General features: G+C 44.8%; 1 protein-coding gene across 1 annotated transcript in view; it reads left to right on the top strand.

Moving 5' to 3' along the window:
* Positions 1-282: 282 nt before the first annotated feature.
* The window catches only part of GYPC (glycophorin C (Gerbich blood group)), a 36,780-nt gene continuing 20,637 nt past the window's right edge, over positions 283-16,425 (top strand). Inside the window, exon 1 of the mRNA XM_066632183.1 lies at positions 283-510. Coding sequence (XP_066488280.1) covers positions 477-510 — 34 coding nt within the window. The 5' untranslated portion in view covers positions 283-476. The remainder of the gene's footprint in view (positions 511-16,425) is intronic.

Below are 16,425 nucleotides of genomic sequence, written 5' to 3'. Positions count from 1 at the left end.
GGGATTTTGACAGACTAACAGTCGTTGTTACTTTCCTTGCTTTCTTTCTTTTCTTTTTTTAAGTTGACGATTAACTTTTTTTTTCATATATCACAGTATGCCTTGCTGAAGCACAATGCGCTTGGATTTTTCTTTGGAATCCAAACGCATGTGTCTCAACTTGTTGCTTGCTGGAGGCAGAGAGGTCCTAGATAGCTGCGGGATAGGAGGAAATGTGAAAAAAAACAGTTCGTGCTTATCTGAAAGCGAGCGCCCCTCCCCTCCTCATGTGAGTTGGAGAGGACAAACTGAATGACACATGTGCTGTTTCCTTTTCCAGTGCGAAATGGTCAAGAACCAGACAAGAAGCATCTGAACAAGAGCTGCTTTCTCTCCAGCCCTCCCAGCTGTTCTGCTACAACCACCTTTGGATTGTGGATAGAAAAGCGAGGCTGTCAATTCAAAAACAAGGGGGTCCATTTTTCATTGCATACAGGATGACGTCCCATAACAGTTCAACATCTGACCCGCGTGAGTACTTGATATAGACATATATATATATCTTTCCCCCATAACAGCAACTGTACAAGTCTATGTTTGCTCTAAAGTCTTTTTAAAACGAGTACTTCTGAATCCAAAAAAGACTCCTTCATACAGTGTCTTCTTAGTTCTTTCTTTCCAGCATTTTTGCATGAGCAAGTGAGGCAGAAAAAAAGAAAATGTGTGCAAAGAAGTCAAGGCAGGAATCCAAATACAACAATTGTTTGCAAAGATCAACTCCAGAGTCAAACTTCTGAGTCATCCGTAAACTGCTTTTTAGGAAGTGTAGCTGAAACCAGATATTAATTTCATTTTTGCATTTAATCTAAAGAAACATTTTGTTGTTTAGCAATTCTCTCTCTCTCTCTCTCTCTCTCTCTCTCTCTCTCTCTCTCTCTCTCTCTCTCTCTCCTGGGACATTACTACTTCAGTCATATACAGACACCGAACTGTCTCTATGTAACATGAGAGCCAAGCCCCAAACTGTCAGGCTATATTTAGCCACAATGCATTTTTGTTTTCAGTGCCTTGGCAAAACAGGCATGCAGCAATTAAATGATAGAAAATGAGAGGCAATTGGGAAGGCTTATTTCCTGTATCCAGAGTTCTGTACACTTTGGTGAAAAGTTACACCAGGCAAACAGTTCACCCGTTTGGAATCCTAGGTGGGTGATTAATGAGGCTGAAGCACGCCAGTTTCTGATGTGATGTTTGTCAGTCCTGAGCGAGTCCCCGAGAACTGAGAAGTTGCTGTAGCTTTCCAACAGGATCACTGAAGCGGATTCCAAGCCATAGATCAGATTTCTGCTGGAATTCAACCAGAATGGCTCTGAGTTACAGCATATTCTCTTATGAAGCATTTTTGAACTATGACTAAATTCTACATGCTTAAATTCTACATGCAATGGGCCATGTACTACACTGTATGGGACACTTTCTAGAGTTTCAGAAATTAGCTAGGACCCTGACCACAAGAAGTTTGCAATCTAAACTCAATAGCAAAGAAGACCCTTGGCGGAAAAGGAGGGAGAGTGGGAGATGAATGTGAGCATCATTCATTCTTCCTGCTGTATAACTAGCCTGAACTACATGGATTATTCCCAGCAGGCTTTGGATCAGAAGACTAATGGAAAAAACTGGAACATGGAATATGAAGATATATTCATACTTTGGTATTCCCTTATCTAGTGTATGTGAAACCTGAGTGTATGTTTCCGGTTCTCTGGCAGGGGTGTAAGGAGAGGAAACAGTGCTGCCCCCTTTCCCTTCCCTGGCTTTCTATTACATGCCTGATCTTGTCTGATCTCGGAAGCTAAGCAGGGTCAGGCCTGGTTAGTACTTGGATGGGAGACCGCCTGGGAATACCGGGTGCTGTAGGCTTATACCATAGTCTTTCGAGACTGAAGGTTGCCAACCATTTGATAACCTAGGATTTTTATATGTGGTATAGACTGTGACACGATGCATCACTCAGAACAAATGACATGCCATAAAAATACATACAGGTCTATCTTTACAACTTTGTTGATGCAATCCTGTTGTGTTTTTTTTAATCCCCTCCCCCCCCCCAAAAAAAAACTACTTTCCCCGTTTTTCTTCTTTGACACTTTGACTTGTGAGAAATAGAACTCCCTAGACAGAGACAAGACCATAACTCAGTGGGAGAGCATGTGTCTTGCATGCAGAAGTCTCCAGGTTCAATTCTTAACACTTTTATGTAGAGCAAGGAAAGATCCAGGATCCTAATGGAAAGCTCCTAGTGAAACTCTGGAGAGTTAGTGGAGGCACTACTGAGTAAGGCAGACCAGTGCTCTGACTCAGTTAAAAGCAGCTGTGTATGTAACTAGCAGTAAATCAACAGGTTATGTCATTTAAGCACAGTTGTAATAAGCTGTATCCATGTGAGCAAATGCTATTGTTTACTTTTCTGTGCCATGGGAGTAAATGAAAAGAAACGTATGTGGCTCCTGTCTAACTTTGATGGGAAGGTAACATTAATAGCAGTATTACAAAAGTTTGTTGTGGTCACATCACCAGTAACATGGAACAGTAGTTCTGGCATGCCATTGTACAAATTGATGGTCAGGGCACATCTGGAGTATTACGTCCAGTTTTGGTTGCCACATCTCAAAAAAGATAGAGTGGAATTGGAAAAGGTGCAGAAGAGAGCCACCGAAATGATTACTGGGCTGGGGCACCTCCCTTATGAGTAAAGGCTACAGCGTTTGGGGCTCCTCAGTCTAGAAAAAAGGTGCGTGAGGGGATACATGATTGAGACATACAAAACAATGCAGGGAGTGGACAGTGGGATGTTCTTTTCCCTCTCACACAACACGAGAACCAGGGGACATCCACTAAAATTGAGTGCTGGGAGAGTTAGGACAGGCAAAAGAAAATAATTCTTTACCCAGTATGTAATTAATCTGTGGAATTCCTTGCCACAGAATGTGGTGATGGCATCTGGTGTACATGCCTTTAAAAGGGAATATATGAAAGAAAGGTATATCACAGATTACAAGCCATGATGGGTATATGCAACTCCCTGGTTTTAGAAGTAGGCAATCTCTGAATTCCAGATGCAAGGGAATAGCAACAGGATACAGGTCTCTTGTTGTCTTGTGTGCTCCCTGAGTTATCTGGTGGGCCACTGTGAGATACAGAAAGCTAGACTAGATAGGCCTTTGACCCAATCCATCAGATCTCTGTTTCATGTGTTATAGTATCACACCTGTGCAAAAAAACTCCATCCCAAATGTTTCAGAAATAGTTAGGCACTGTGTGTCACCATAGACTGGGGTGTCAAACACATTTCATATAGTGGGCCAAATTGTATTCATGATGCCTTCTGAGGGCCAGAAGTGATGTCTTTCAGTAGGAAGTGTTGTCATTAAGCAGGTCATGACCAGAAATAAGCATATTTTTTCTCATTAGCTAAAAATAAAAGAAGAGAAAATATGCAAATCTTGATCGTATTTTCAAGATATGGGACAGCCCAATTATCATGTGGGCCACTCTTTCAGCAGTGACACCTCAGCACAGTTCAGCAGCTGAGAGCAGCTGATGATGGTGCTGGGAGAGCACAAGGGCTGGATAGAGAGCTTTCTCGGGTCAGATCTAGCCCACAGGCCTCATGTTTGACGTTCCTGCCATAGACTGTCTCTGAATATATTTGCAAGCCCCTAAGAGAAAAACAAAGTCCATTGTGTGGCACAATATACAGTAGCTAGTGGGGTCTGTCTAAATGCATGTGCAGGCCAGTTGTGTTTGAGGAGGCGTTTGGATGGCACCCATGAGCTGGAATTTGATCTGTGTTGTCATGTGAATTGGTAGTAGAGCTACTGTCATTAATGTGCTTGACTCAGTCCTACTGTTTCTGTTGTACCCACTATGGAGGAAGAGTAATCAAATATCATATGAGCCCTTTGCTCTGTGCCCTGGGGCAAAAAAACACATTTTGTATGGAATCACTTTTCCTTTTAAAACTCTTGTACGTAGTAAAAGGAGACCTTGCATCCCTTTCTCAGGTATGGTCCCCGCCTTTTGGTAGCCTGGAGTGAATGTCATAGATGCATGCCTTATAATGAGTCACATCATTGGTCTGTCTAGCTCAGTATTGTCAACCCTGGTTGGCAGCAGCTCACCAGGGTTTCAAGCAAGGATCTTTCCCTATCTGCAGATAACAGGACTGACCAGGACCAAAGCAGGCACTTTTCCACTGAATAACAGCCCTGGCTCTTTATCCCAAAGTGTGAGCCCTTATAAACCCATCCATTCAGGATACATCTTCAAGGGCTCACCCCTTTCAAGAATGTTATATGTTTTTTCCACCCTTTCTCCCAAAAGCTTAAAGTAGGGCACATCCATATCCTCATAACAACCCAGTCATGTATGGGATTATGATACAGTGATTTTCCTAGTAGCTCCCAGTAAACTTTGTAACTCAGTAGGGATTTGAACCCACCTCACCACATTCAAAGGTCAGGGCACTAACCACTACACCGCAGCGGCTTCTTAGTACATAGTGGGGTGTTTCTCAGAGATGCCTGATGGGACGGAATGGGGTGGGATCAGGTGAAAGTGACAAAGAGCCTCCTGTCACCGAGCCACGATGAAGGTGCACAAGAGCTGCACATCTTTGCTGTGTGACATTAGTGGCGGCTAGAGCAGCACAGTGCTGTAGCATAAGCATCAGTCTGCTCAGCCTCCCACAAAACCATGTACAACACAGTGAAACCCAGATGTTTCATTACATGCACACCAGCAGCATCAGATTGCTCCACCAATGGTGATCTGTTGTTTACTTCCTAATATAAAACAGATGCCTTTTAAACTAGTCTTTTGATTATAGGGGACACTTATGCACAAAATAATGATTTTCTTTTTAAACCCAACAATTTAATAATCTCGTGCTGTTTTATTATGTGAACTCGGTCATAAATTTGGCCTAATTCTGTGAGATCTAGCAAGCCTGCCTCTTCTTCTCAGAAAAAAAAAAATGCAGCATAGCAATAGGCTCTGTAGGTAAGGAGCTTTCTGTATTTCTTTAAGTCTTCCCTGATTGAAATCTCCAGGTGGAATTATTGATTGTCATGCAGAGGTGTTATCCAGTTCAAACAAATGACACAAGAACCAACTTTAATATCTCAAAGGCATTTATTATTTACCTGAGAAATGGCCACCAAATGCTGGGAACATTTTAAATGTGCGGCATGGCCCAGCTTGCTGGTCTGAGCGTGGAATTTTAAAGCATGTAAGTAGGGGAGAGGAGAGAGGAAGGCAACTGGTCTAGTCGCCGCTGATGTCATAAAGACTCTTATGTTTGCCCTGAAAGAGGTTTTTCGTTCATGGTATTCCTAGGCAAATGTTGCATTCTGGGAAACTGTTTTTCAAGGAAAAATTCCCAGGTGCCTCAGACCCCATTGTCTTACTTTCCTAGACCTCACCTCTGTCTTCTGCTAGCATCAGTGAAGCAGTTTAGATGTCAGAATAGGCTGGCAGACAGAGATGCTTGCTCTTAGCTTTTGGGACCGTTATTCCTGTTAAAGAACAATCACCACGTAATCAGTACAAGCAGATGGGAACCAATGTGTTCCCATCAATGTGTTCCCAAGGCTACTGAAAAAACTCCACAGTCAGGGAATTAGAAGGCAGGTCCTCTCCTGGATTGAGACCTGGTTGAAGATCAGGAAATAGAGAGTGGGTGTCAATGGGCAATTTTCACAATGGAGAGAGGTGAAAAGCAGTATGCCCCAAGGATCTGTCCTGTGACTGGTGCTTTTCAACCTCTTCATAACTTTTCTGAGTGGTGAAGACCAGATGTGATTGTGAGGAGCTCCAGAAGGATCTCTCCAAACTGGCAGAACGGGCAGCAAAATGGCAGATGCATTTCAATGTAAGTAAGTGTAAAGTCATGCACATTGGGGCAAAAAATCAAAACTTCACATATAGGCTAATAGGTTCTGAGCTGTCTGTGACAGATCAGGAGAGAGATCTTGGGGTGGTGGTGGACAGGTCGATGAAAGTGTCGATCCAATGTGCGGCAGCAGTAAAGAAGGCCAATTCTATGCTTGGGATCATTAGAAAAGGTATTGAGAACAAAACGGCTAATATTATAATGCCGTTGTACAAATCAATGGTAAGGCCACACTTGGAGTATTGTGTTCAGTTCTGGTTGCCACACCTCAAAAAGGACATAGTGGAAATGGAAAAGGTGCAAAAGAGAGCGACTAAAATTATTACTGCGCTGGGGCACCTTCCTTATGAGGAAAGGCTATGGCATTTGGGCCTCTTCAGCCTAGAAAAGGGGGGACATGATTGAGACATACAAAATTATGCAGGGGAAGGATAAAGTGGATAGAGAGATGCTCTTTACACTTTCACATAACACCAGAACCAGGGGACATCCACTAAAATTGAGTGTTGGGAGGGTTAGGACAGACAAAAGAAAATATTTCTTTACTCAGCATGTGGTTGGTCTGTGGAACTCCTTGCCGCAGGATATGGTGACGGCATCTGGCCTGGATACCTTTAAAAGGGGATTGGACAAGTTTCTGGAGGAAAAATCCATTATGGGTTACAAGCCATGATGTGTATGTGCAACCTCCTGATTTTAGAAATGGGCTATGTCAGAATGCCAATGCAAGGGAGGGCACCAGGATGCAGGTCTCTGGTGATCTAGTGTGCTCCCTGGGGCATTTGGTGGGCCTCTGTGAGATACAGGAAGCTGGACTAGATGGGCCTATGGCCTGATCCAGTGGAGCTGTTCTTATGTTCTTATGTGTTCTGTAACCCTGGACTATGTTAGCAATCATTTCTTATTCCTTAACATCCCCTGCTCTTGTCAAGTGATTTTTTTTCTTTAATCACCCAAGCAAGAATGGAAACATGAACAGTTAGACAATGTGTCTGTCTGTCTGTCTAAATCCAGGTTTCAAAACAATGAGCCAAGGCCACTGACTATACATGTAGTCCATCTGGTGAAAGACTAACAAAGTCATTTTCATATGTAAAGATTGGCTTCCTAGGGATGGAACATATGAACAGAACTAGCTTTGCAGTGTGTTTTATTTGCCACCAATAACTTAAACACCCCCTAGTGACTCTCCTGCTATATAGGGCAGGAGGTCTGGGGGCAGGAGGTCTGGTCTAGAGGGTAGAGCCTCCGTCTGCCTGAAGATAACATCCACAAGGTCGCCAGTTCGAGGCCACCGGCACCGTGCGACCTTGAAGCAGCTGACAAGCTGAAGCCGAGCTATTTCCATCTGCTCTGAGCGTGGGAGGATGGAGGCCAGAATGTGAAGCCAGATCGGAATGAAACGCCTTGAATGTAGTGGTTCTTGAAAGAAAGAACCTTCTTTCAATTGTAAAAATCCCTATTTAATAAGGGATTTAAATAAAATCCTGCCTATGTAAACCGTCTTGAATAAAGTCTTGAATAAAGACCAAGAAAGGCGGTATATAAATACCTGTTATTATTATTATTATTATTACTATTATTATTAGGGCCAGTAGGTGGTAGAAATAGAAATCTGTATTAATGAAACCCCAAGACATCACCATAATTGCTGTCATTAAATTCAAACCCAGTTGAAATTCCCTTTCTGAAGCATCATCGCTTAGGGTGATATAGGGTCTATATGGGCATCAAGAAGCTGATTATGGTCTGATCTGATTAATCTGTGGAGCAGGCCAGCCTCTCGCATAATTTATCTACAACATATGTTTCACCACAGGAATCTCTCTGACAGAAACAGAAAATTTTTTACTGAAAAGTGCTGTTGGTTCAATTTTTTGTACAGCTTTATTGCTGTTTTCCACCCCTACTGTCCCCCTTTAACTAAAAAAAAAACCTTATGAAAATAAACCTATTTCATGGCAGCCCAATATGTCCAGAGGTGGAGCTTAACTTTTATCAGTAACTTGCACTTGTTTGTCTGGGCACCATCCAATGAACACTCGAGACAACACACATGGGAGAAAGGGCCACTTTATTAGCATTTTAATACAGAAAGGAGGCTGAGACCTGCAGTTGCAGGGGCAGTGAAAACCCCTTTGTGGTGCAGAGGCGGGACCACTGGGCAGCCCCAGAACCAAATCTGTCCCCCAGGTGGGATGTGCACCCAACTCCAAGCTGCGCCCCCTTCTTGGGCGACGCAGCTCGTCCAGGTCTGTCCCATAAGAGGAAGGCAGCTGGACCGCGGGCTGTGCCGCCTCGAGCCGCTGAGGAGGACCCCCGCGGTCCCGGCCAGGGCCCCAGTCAATATCCTCGTGCCGTTGAGCCCCTGAGGACTGCTATTGGGTTCTGCCCTGCCTATGCTGTCTGAGGGTGCACTCCAAAGTCCCAAGCATGCCTCTATTGCACCACCTGCCAAGATAAAGTGACCGATTATATTTATAGGGGCGCAGCCCCCTACCCATGGCAGTCTGGGGTAGGCAAAAAAAACTGCCTGTCATCCAATCTTGACAAGCAGCAAAAAAATCCTACCCGTCCCCAAACGGCGACCAGTAAAACTCAGACTGCGTAATGGGTGGGTGGGTGTCCGCTCGGTGCCCACGAGCAAAGAAGGAAGGGGGGGCTGTTGCTGTGTCCTTAAAATACCTCTGCTCCCCCCAGCCACAGCCCTCCACCAATCCCCTCACAGGGGAAGGGGCTCGCGTGTTCCAGCCAGGCCATACAAACTCCGATCTCCCTGCTTGTAATTGGGCGATTGGGAGACTGAGAAAAGGATAGCGTCCCAGCTTTTACTTTTACCCTTTTACTGCCTCTGCTCCTGTTTTATTGCTTGTAGCAATCTAGCAGGGGCTGGTGGGGAGAAATCAGGAAAAAAGCATCTTCCACCATATAACTCAGTGCAATTTACAACCATCATCATTTTTCCAACAGTACACCTCTCCATACCAGGACACAATGCTGGACACAAGCAATGTGGGGAGGGGTGCTGCCTTCATGCCCCGCTTGTGCATTTCCCAGAGGTGTACCACACTTGGGAACAGGATGTTGGACTATATGGCAGGGTTCTTACATTTTTGTCTCCTGCATACACGTAATGAGGATTGATCAGCAGATAGTTGGTAAGCTCAAGACTGGTATTCCCTTTCCCTTTGGTGAATGTACTGATCATGTGACATTGTAAAAGTGTGCAGACAGCTGATATTGTGGGTCTCCTATCTCAAAGGATATTGCTCTGGCAAGGCTGTCGATCTTCTCCTGTGGCTGTTATTACTTACCTCCTAACAATGCCAGTGGGTTTAATGCATTGCTTTCTTCTTGTCAGTTCCAGTGCAAACTGGTAATTGCAGAAGACGGTCATCTCAGCAGTTTTTGCAGCTGACTGCTCATTTTCCACAGACTGTTCAGACAGGATTGGGCTTCTTTCGTGACTGACTGAAAGAATGGTGGGGTTCTCGTTAACAGTTTGGGGGTGCTCTAGAGTTGTGTCATCAGTGTTGTGTGGGGGGGGCATGATGTTCTATAGGAATGTGGTGTCTGGGGAAGGGAACCCTAAAATAATTCATGCCTAGCCTGGGTTTGTTGAGCCTGCTGGGTCAACCTCCCCCTGCTTTCTCCCACAATTTCCCCATAGGCTACTGCTTTTAACACTGAATACTCTTTTTTGCCTTCTCCTTTTCTCCCAGGGTATTCTAGAAGCATTGTCAGCAGGGAGGAAGGAAAGGAAGCTATGGCCACAAGGGAGGAAGGCATAAATCTTTCCTTTTCAACTTATGGCCTGGAGTGTTTTATTTTTCTGTGCAAAAGTCACTTCCTTTCTCAAAGGATCCTCGCCCTAGACATTTGTTGCCCCCACCTCCAGTTTTTGCAAGTGCCAGATATGAATTTTTCTCATTTCCATTCTAAGGCACTTTTGAACTCCCATTCTTGCAAGACCAACAGAGTTTCTCCATCTCCTTTTAGTTTTGAAAGCTGCCTCCATGGATTTGGCTTTCTGAATTGGAAATGAACCCAGGGACTAGTCTCTTGCTCCACACTTCATGCTCTAAGGTTTTCCAATAAGACTTGGGGAAGGGGTGGCTGTTGCCACAAGGGATTTACCTTTGGTGACTAGACACCTGGCAGTGGCATCTCTGTACTGCACAGAGCGTCACTGCTGGCTTGCAAAAGTCAGTCAGCAGTGAGTGTGACTTTTACAGCCTGCAGTAGCAGCCTGCCCCCAGGAGCAGAGCTGAGAGTGAAGGCCAAACGTTTCTCTGGGAATAAGTCGCTTCACCTTTTTGTAGGACCCATTTCCTTCCTGCTGTGCACTTAGCTCAGCAGTTGCCAAAGTTTCAGCGTGTAACAAAATCAGATGCTGAAGAGCCACAAGTTGCACATTCTCTTTCACTGCATCCACCCTTTCCAGTTTCCATTTTCCAGAATAGGCCCAGCAGCCAAGCCAGCCAGATGAGGATCATGGGTCATCCAATGGGGAAACCTCACAGTCAGGGGAGCTGGGGCAACTAAGCGAGCACATCTAAATGCTCACTGAAATGGCTCAAGTGTCTTTGCTCTGAGAACAGCTTTTACACAGGCACAGACACTCCTAGCTTCAACCTCCAGGATGCTGCCACCCCACCTTTCAAGGTAGCTGACAAGCAAGATTTCCTGGTGCTCCCAAGTTGAGAAGAAAGGGGGCAGAATGGGAATTAGGAAGAAGACAAACTGGACGGGGGGTGCAGGCGTAGTACTGGGGCAAAGAGATATGGGGTCAGAACTGGGGAGGTCAACTTGGGAATTCAAAAGGAGGCTGGATGCCTATGATGAGGCTGGTTGCTGGAAAGCAGCTGAGGGAAGTGGGTTGAGCCTAGTTAGGCTGACCCATTCCTTCCAAAAAGGACAACAGTCTCACACTGGGTAATGGAGAACGAAGAGAGGTGCAACCCCCTCCCCACCATAAGGACTATCAGGCCCCTCCATTGGCTCCTTGCTCCATGGAACAGCCCTCTGCTTTGTGACTGAAGCTGTGAAGCTTCCTTGCAAGGACTCCCACAAAAAGTATAACAAAAAGTCTACCTGTGAGGCTCGCTCCACCAGTTTTTCCTGTGGCCAATGAAAGAGAAAGGGCCCAGCCTGTGTGGCTAGTTTGCAGGAAGTCTCAAGGCTATTCAACCCAGCCAGATGACTCCCATCATTGAATGCTTAAAACAACAACCAGAGATGATGCTTTTTAAAAAAAAACAACTGGTGATTAAAAAGGTCACATGGGTTCCTCTGGGAGCACAGAAGTCTGACCCATCTTAACCTTAGCTAAATCTACACTTTAGTTTTAAACCTCTTCTATCCTTTGGTCTCCCAGGGACAACAGTTAACATGCATTCCACAGCTTTGTTAAATCTGCCCTTTACCCCTCATTGCTTTATGGACTATATACAACATGGGCCAAGCTTTCAAACTTAGCAAAAGCCAAGATTTCACCGCAGGGAACCAGGATTGATGCTGCAGCAGAGCTGAGCAGCTGTGGAATGCTATCAAACTGCCTCCTCAGGACTTGATGCTTAGATGGCTATCCTATGCACACTCATTGACTCCCCGCCCCCAGTGGGACTTCTGAGAGAATTTACTCTTTGAAAGGCTCACTGGCTTAGTATGAGTGAATATGGAGATAGTACTTGCCTTCCCCGTGCGCAGCTAGCCCAACTCCTTGCCTTTTGTACTTGGCCTTTTGTACTTGTACCAATTTTCAATTTCAACATGCATTAGGTAAACAGGGAGGGTCAAACATAAAGAAAGCTACAAAGACCACTATGCGGCATCACTTTGTCTGCCTCTCTGGGTATGGGGGGGGGGGGTTGTATCCCATCCAACACATGTTTTCCTAGGTGGTGGTCTATGAAGGATGTGTGATATCCATATGCCTAAATTTTACAATCTCCAGGAACCTTTTTGTTTCATATAAGGTCACACTGTTCTTAAGCCTGCCCCCTGGCTATTGGGTTCATCAATTACCCTGAAGGCGAAAGGGCGAGTTTATACTACATATCTTGAACTACTGTCAAACTTCTTGAACTGTCATGGCTTCCAATTAAAAAAAGTCTAAGAACTGCAGCTCTTAGGCCTGTGATAGCTAACAAAATAAAATACTCTCAGCATTCATACAGAACCAGTTGCAGTACCAGAAATAATGTTGGGGAGGGGCACAGAAAAGGCAAAGGCAAACTTTGTCCTACGGATTAGATTTCTGAAAGAAAGCCAATAGTATGTTTCACATTTAATACTCCCATAATGCTGGTTAAATGCAGTGCCCAAGGCAGTTGCTTGTTACTCTCTCTCTCTCTCTCTCTCTCTCTCTCTCTCTCTCTCTCTCTCTCTCTCTCACACACACACACACACACACACACACACATACACACACAGAACTTTACAATGGTAATCTGTTCCAGATACACCATTGCATTGTGAAAATATTGTAATGTGAACCCAATAGCACACTGCTTTTTGGTAATTCATTCCAAGACCTTGGAAGTTTCTTCCACAGAACTCAACTATTTCCCTTTCTAAAAGGGGAGGTTAAAGGTGCATACTGCATCATTTAGGGGCCAAGGTTATCAATTTACAAAATGTAATTATAGGACACAAATTACAAGGCTTCTCTCAATATACATAGCCACAAAATTAAGAATGCTGCTGTTAGCTAAGAGGCTACCAAATGTTTGTATTTGCATAGCTGATTGGTTTATCTGTCCTCCATGAGGTCCTGTTGGTGGCAGCCATGAGCCCATCATAAAACGAATAACATCATATAGTGAACCTTGTTTTACTACAGAAAGTCCATTGTAAAGTAATTTGATCATTGTTATGTGGGGGTCCACTGTATATGCTTTTTATCTATACTGATTAATGATCATGGAGAAAAGCAATCTAAGTTTGAACATTACCTTTCCTTCAAGTTACCAGTATCCCAGTAATGGCATCCCTGTAATGAGAAATGGCATTAGGGCAAGCTCCTTGTCTAGGAGGAACTTGTCCCTTGAGCTCCTTTGTTCCTGGGCACTGTGGCATAAATTCACAAGAGCTAACCAAGCTAGTACAAACTAGGGCGCAATCCTAACCAACTTTCCAGCACTGACATAGCTGTGCCCATGTGGCATGCACTTCATCCTGCAGTGGGAGGCAGTCAAGGGGGCCTCCTCAAGGGTAAGAGCATGTTTGTTACCTTACCTTGGGGCTGCATTGCAGCTAGATCAATGCTGGAAAGTTGGTTAGCATTGCACCCTTAACCCTACAGCATCTTACTATAATATCTAAAAGTTCTTGACAACCACAGGCCAGGTGGTGATTACATCTGTAATTTTCATGTTTACATCTGTTGCATCTTCATGTTCTTCCCACCTTCTGGAATCCATCAGACTTTTACATGACGGCAGAGACCAACTCCCTCCCTCCCCTCCATGTCTTTTTTCCTTAAACATTTCTTAATCCACACATCCTGTTTATGGGACATGAGCCAAGGGTCGTCTCCAGCTAAATTGTTTTACTTGTTTGGAACAAATCAAGCTTTTGGCTTGGGGAACATGTGATGTTTGGTCACAGGGCTTCTGACCCACCCAAACAATAGTGATGTTATTTGAAGAGCTGCTTCTTGTCTGGGCAAGTGTGTGATGGATGAGACTTGAGCAAGGGCCCAGGCTGAGAGCTGCTGGTTTAAATGAAAAGAAGTAGCCAGAGGCAAAGGTCTTTCCTCCTCTCTCAGAAGCTTGCCTTCCTTGAAAAAGAAGAGCTGTGTTTTCCGTCATCTGTTGTTAGCTACATTTCCCAGGCAGGAAGTGAATTCTGTGCTATACTTGTCGCTTCCCCCACCACCCTGCCCCAGGCAGTCACTGAGCAAATGAAATTATGAATTCCTTGTGTCTTCTCAGTGGCGTTGCTTCTCAGTAAAGCCTCTCTGAAACAAATGAGGCAATGCACACCAGATGCACCCTGCCCCTGTTGCTCTTCTTTACACCATGCATAGGCTGGCGCTGTGACTTACACATCCTGACAGCTGCCTTGAGGTGACCAATCAGGGCATGTAGAGGTGAAACAGTCGCTTCCCTGTCTGAAGCGCGACGTGACTATTTTTGTCAGATGGGTAATTGTAGCTATCTCCAGGCATCTGCAGCCCCTGTCCTGTAATTAAAGATCCTGCTGGTTATTAATTCCACCAGAGCTCCTCTCCTTTCCCCTTGTAGCACAGAAGAAACTTAACTTTCACACACACACACACACTTTTAGATCAGCACACCGAAAGGAAATGTGGAAAAAGCAAAATGTTTTAGAATGTGTATGTTTTTTAAGGAACCAACGCTGTCAAGCACCAGAATTTCAGGGCATAAAGTAAATAAATCAAGTCCCATCAACATGGTCATTAACATGAGCTGGTTTTGTGATATCCATGAAAGGCTAAGTCTTCCTCCAATAGCTGCTATTTATTTCTCATCACTTCTTGCTCAGAAAATGCATGTGGGAAGAAGACCACATGCACATAGAGCCCCTTCATTTCAACAGCCAGAGTGCAGACGTTGGGGGTATTGCCAGTGACCCATTCTTGTTTTTCCCTCACAAGCTTCCTGAACATGTGTATAGAGCAGAGACTGAGTGAACAACCCTGTTATAAACATGAGACTCTGAGTCCTCAAAGAAATACACTGTCTGATTTAGTTCATCCACCTTAGCTGCAGTGGTGTGCACGGTAATTTGCACTGCTGGAGACAAGAACTATGCTATATGGGAAGCAGGGCAGAACCAGACAGTATTGCCCCTTGTGAGCTTGCACACCATTTGAAAGAACACTCAGAGCCAGGTCCTGCTTATGTCTGGCCAGGCATCTTGGCTTAGGAAGACCCCTTTAAGGGGTGAAGGCAATTGCATAAGAACAGAGAGGCGCAGAAGACACAGGGTCCAATCCTATGCCTTCTAATGCTTTTGGGGGGCTTCCTGAGGCCCTGTGGGGCTGCACATCACCTTTATGAGCTTTAGAATGGTCTCCAGAGGTCCTAGAAGTGTGCTTCCAGTGTTTGGGCAAAAACCAGAAGTGCCCTTCTAGGACTTCTGGAGACCATTCTGAGGCCCGTAAAGGCCACATGTTGCCTCCACATACTTCAGAATGGCTCTGGACATGACCGGAGCAAGGTTCTGGTAGAGTTCGGAGCTCAGTGGTGCCCGCAATCCATGTGATTTGATTTCACATGGAATTCAATATCTGCAAGGGGACCAGGAACAGACTATTCATGGATAAGGAGGCACCACATGTACACTCTATAATGTACACTCTATAAAGATTTTTCACTTACCCATACTGCACATATAGAGCATCTTTCTTTAACCATACCAAGGTTTCAATATAAGCTCCCCAGTGGCATAGCTAAGCCAGGACAGGGAGCTTGGAGTGGTGGAATGGCATGGGTGACAGCACCTACTGGATGCACACCACAGAATTGGCCATCCTGTCCTCCCTTGTCCCTGTATGACTCCAAATGGAGCAGTTTCTGGGGCCAGGACTGTGCATGCATAGAGGAGGGGTTGACAGCACAGGCTGGGGGGGGCGGGTGAAGCGATGATGCGGGGGATGTCATCTCATCACCCAGCCCCAGATGCTCCCCCCCAGCTATGAGTGTTTTCACATGCACTGTTTTTATTGAGTCCAGAACTACACAAATAAGGTGATTGTCAAGCACAGGGCAGACCAAACTATAGGGGCGGTGAGCTTTGTTTTGCCTGGTTCTTCATTTGTTATGCAGGCTACATTTACAAGCACAAAGGTAGATGCTTAGTTGTGAACACTGAGGAGAATAGTGGGTCTAAAAGGTGCTTAAGAAGGCATGTTGCCAAACAGTCAGTGGCTCAGCGCCAAGTCTATCTCCAACAGTACTGTGCAGGCTGGTAATTGGGGACATAGCGCAGGCAGAGGCTGCTTTAGCATCATTAGATTAGGATGGCTGGTGAGATGGATAGAGGAGTTCCTTGTGAGTAGATGTGCACATCAGACTTTCTATGGCCACTAAAAAATTAAAAAAAAACTACTGGATTGAGTAAATGATGGAACTGAGCCTTCCAGTGTTCAGTTCAGAGCCATTAATACTGAAGACATAACAACTCTGAATACAATCTAGGTAAAATCCATACTTTTAGTGAGGGATCATCATTGCATAATATAAGCAGCAAACATAAATTATCTCCCTTTCTTTCCATCAAAGGCTGTGAAAATGCTCAGTTGATTTGTCCCCATTCAATGTCATTTGAAACACCTTGGAATCTGAGTGACACTTTTTCATCGTAATTAAAGAAAATTGGCTTACTGACCTTGGGATTCAAGTTCTAATGCGTACCCAGTTCCCATTAGCACTTAGCTCCTAGAGCTGGGCTGCCAAGTAACTCCGTGACATCGTTGCAACTAAACCAATAACCACCCAAGGGACTATTACGCCTCTGTTGCC

Source organism: Tiliqua scincoides, chromosome 1 (genome assembly GCF_035046505.1).
Source record: "Tiliqua scincoides isolate rTilSci1 chromosome 1, rTilSci1.hap2, whole genome shotgun sequence".
NCBI classification, from domain to species: Eukaryota; Metazoa; Chordata; class Lepidosauria; order Squamata; family Scincidae; genus Tiliqua; species Tiliqua scincoides.
Note: the sequence above shows the minus strand (reverse complement) of the source record. Positions and strands in the feature narration are given on the sequence as shown.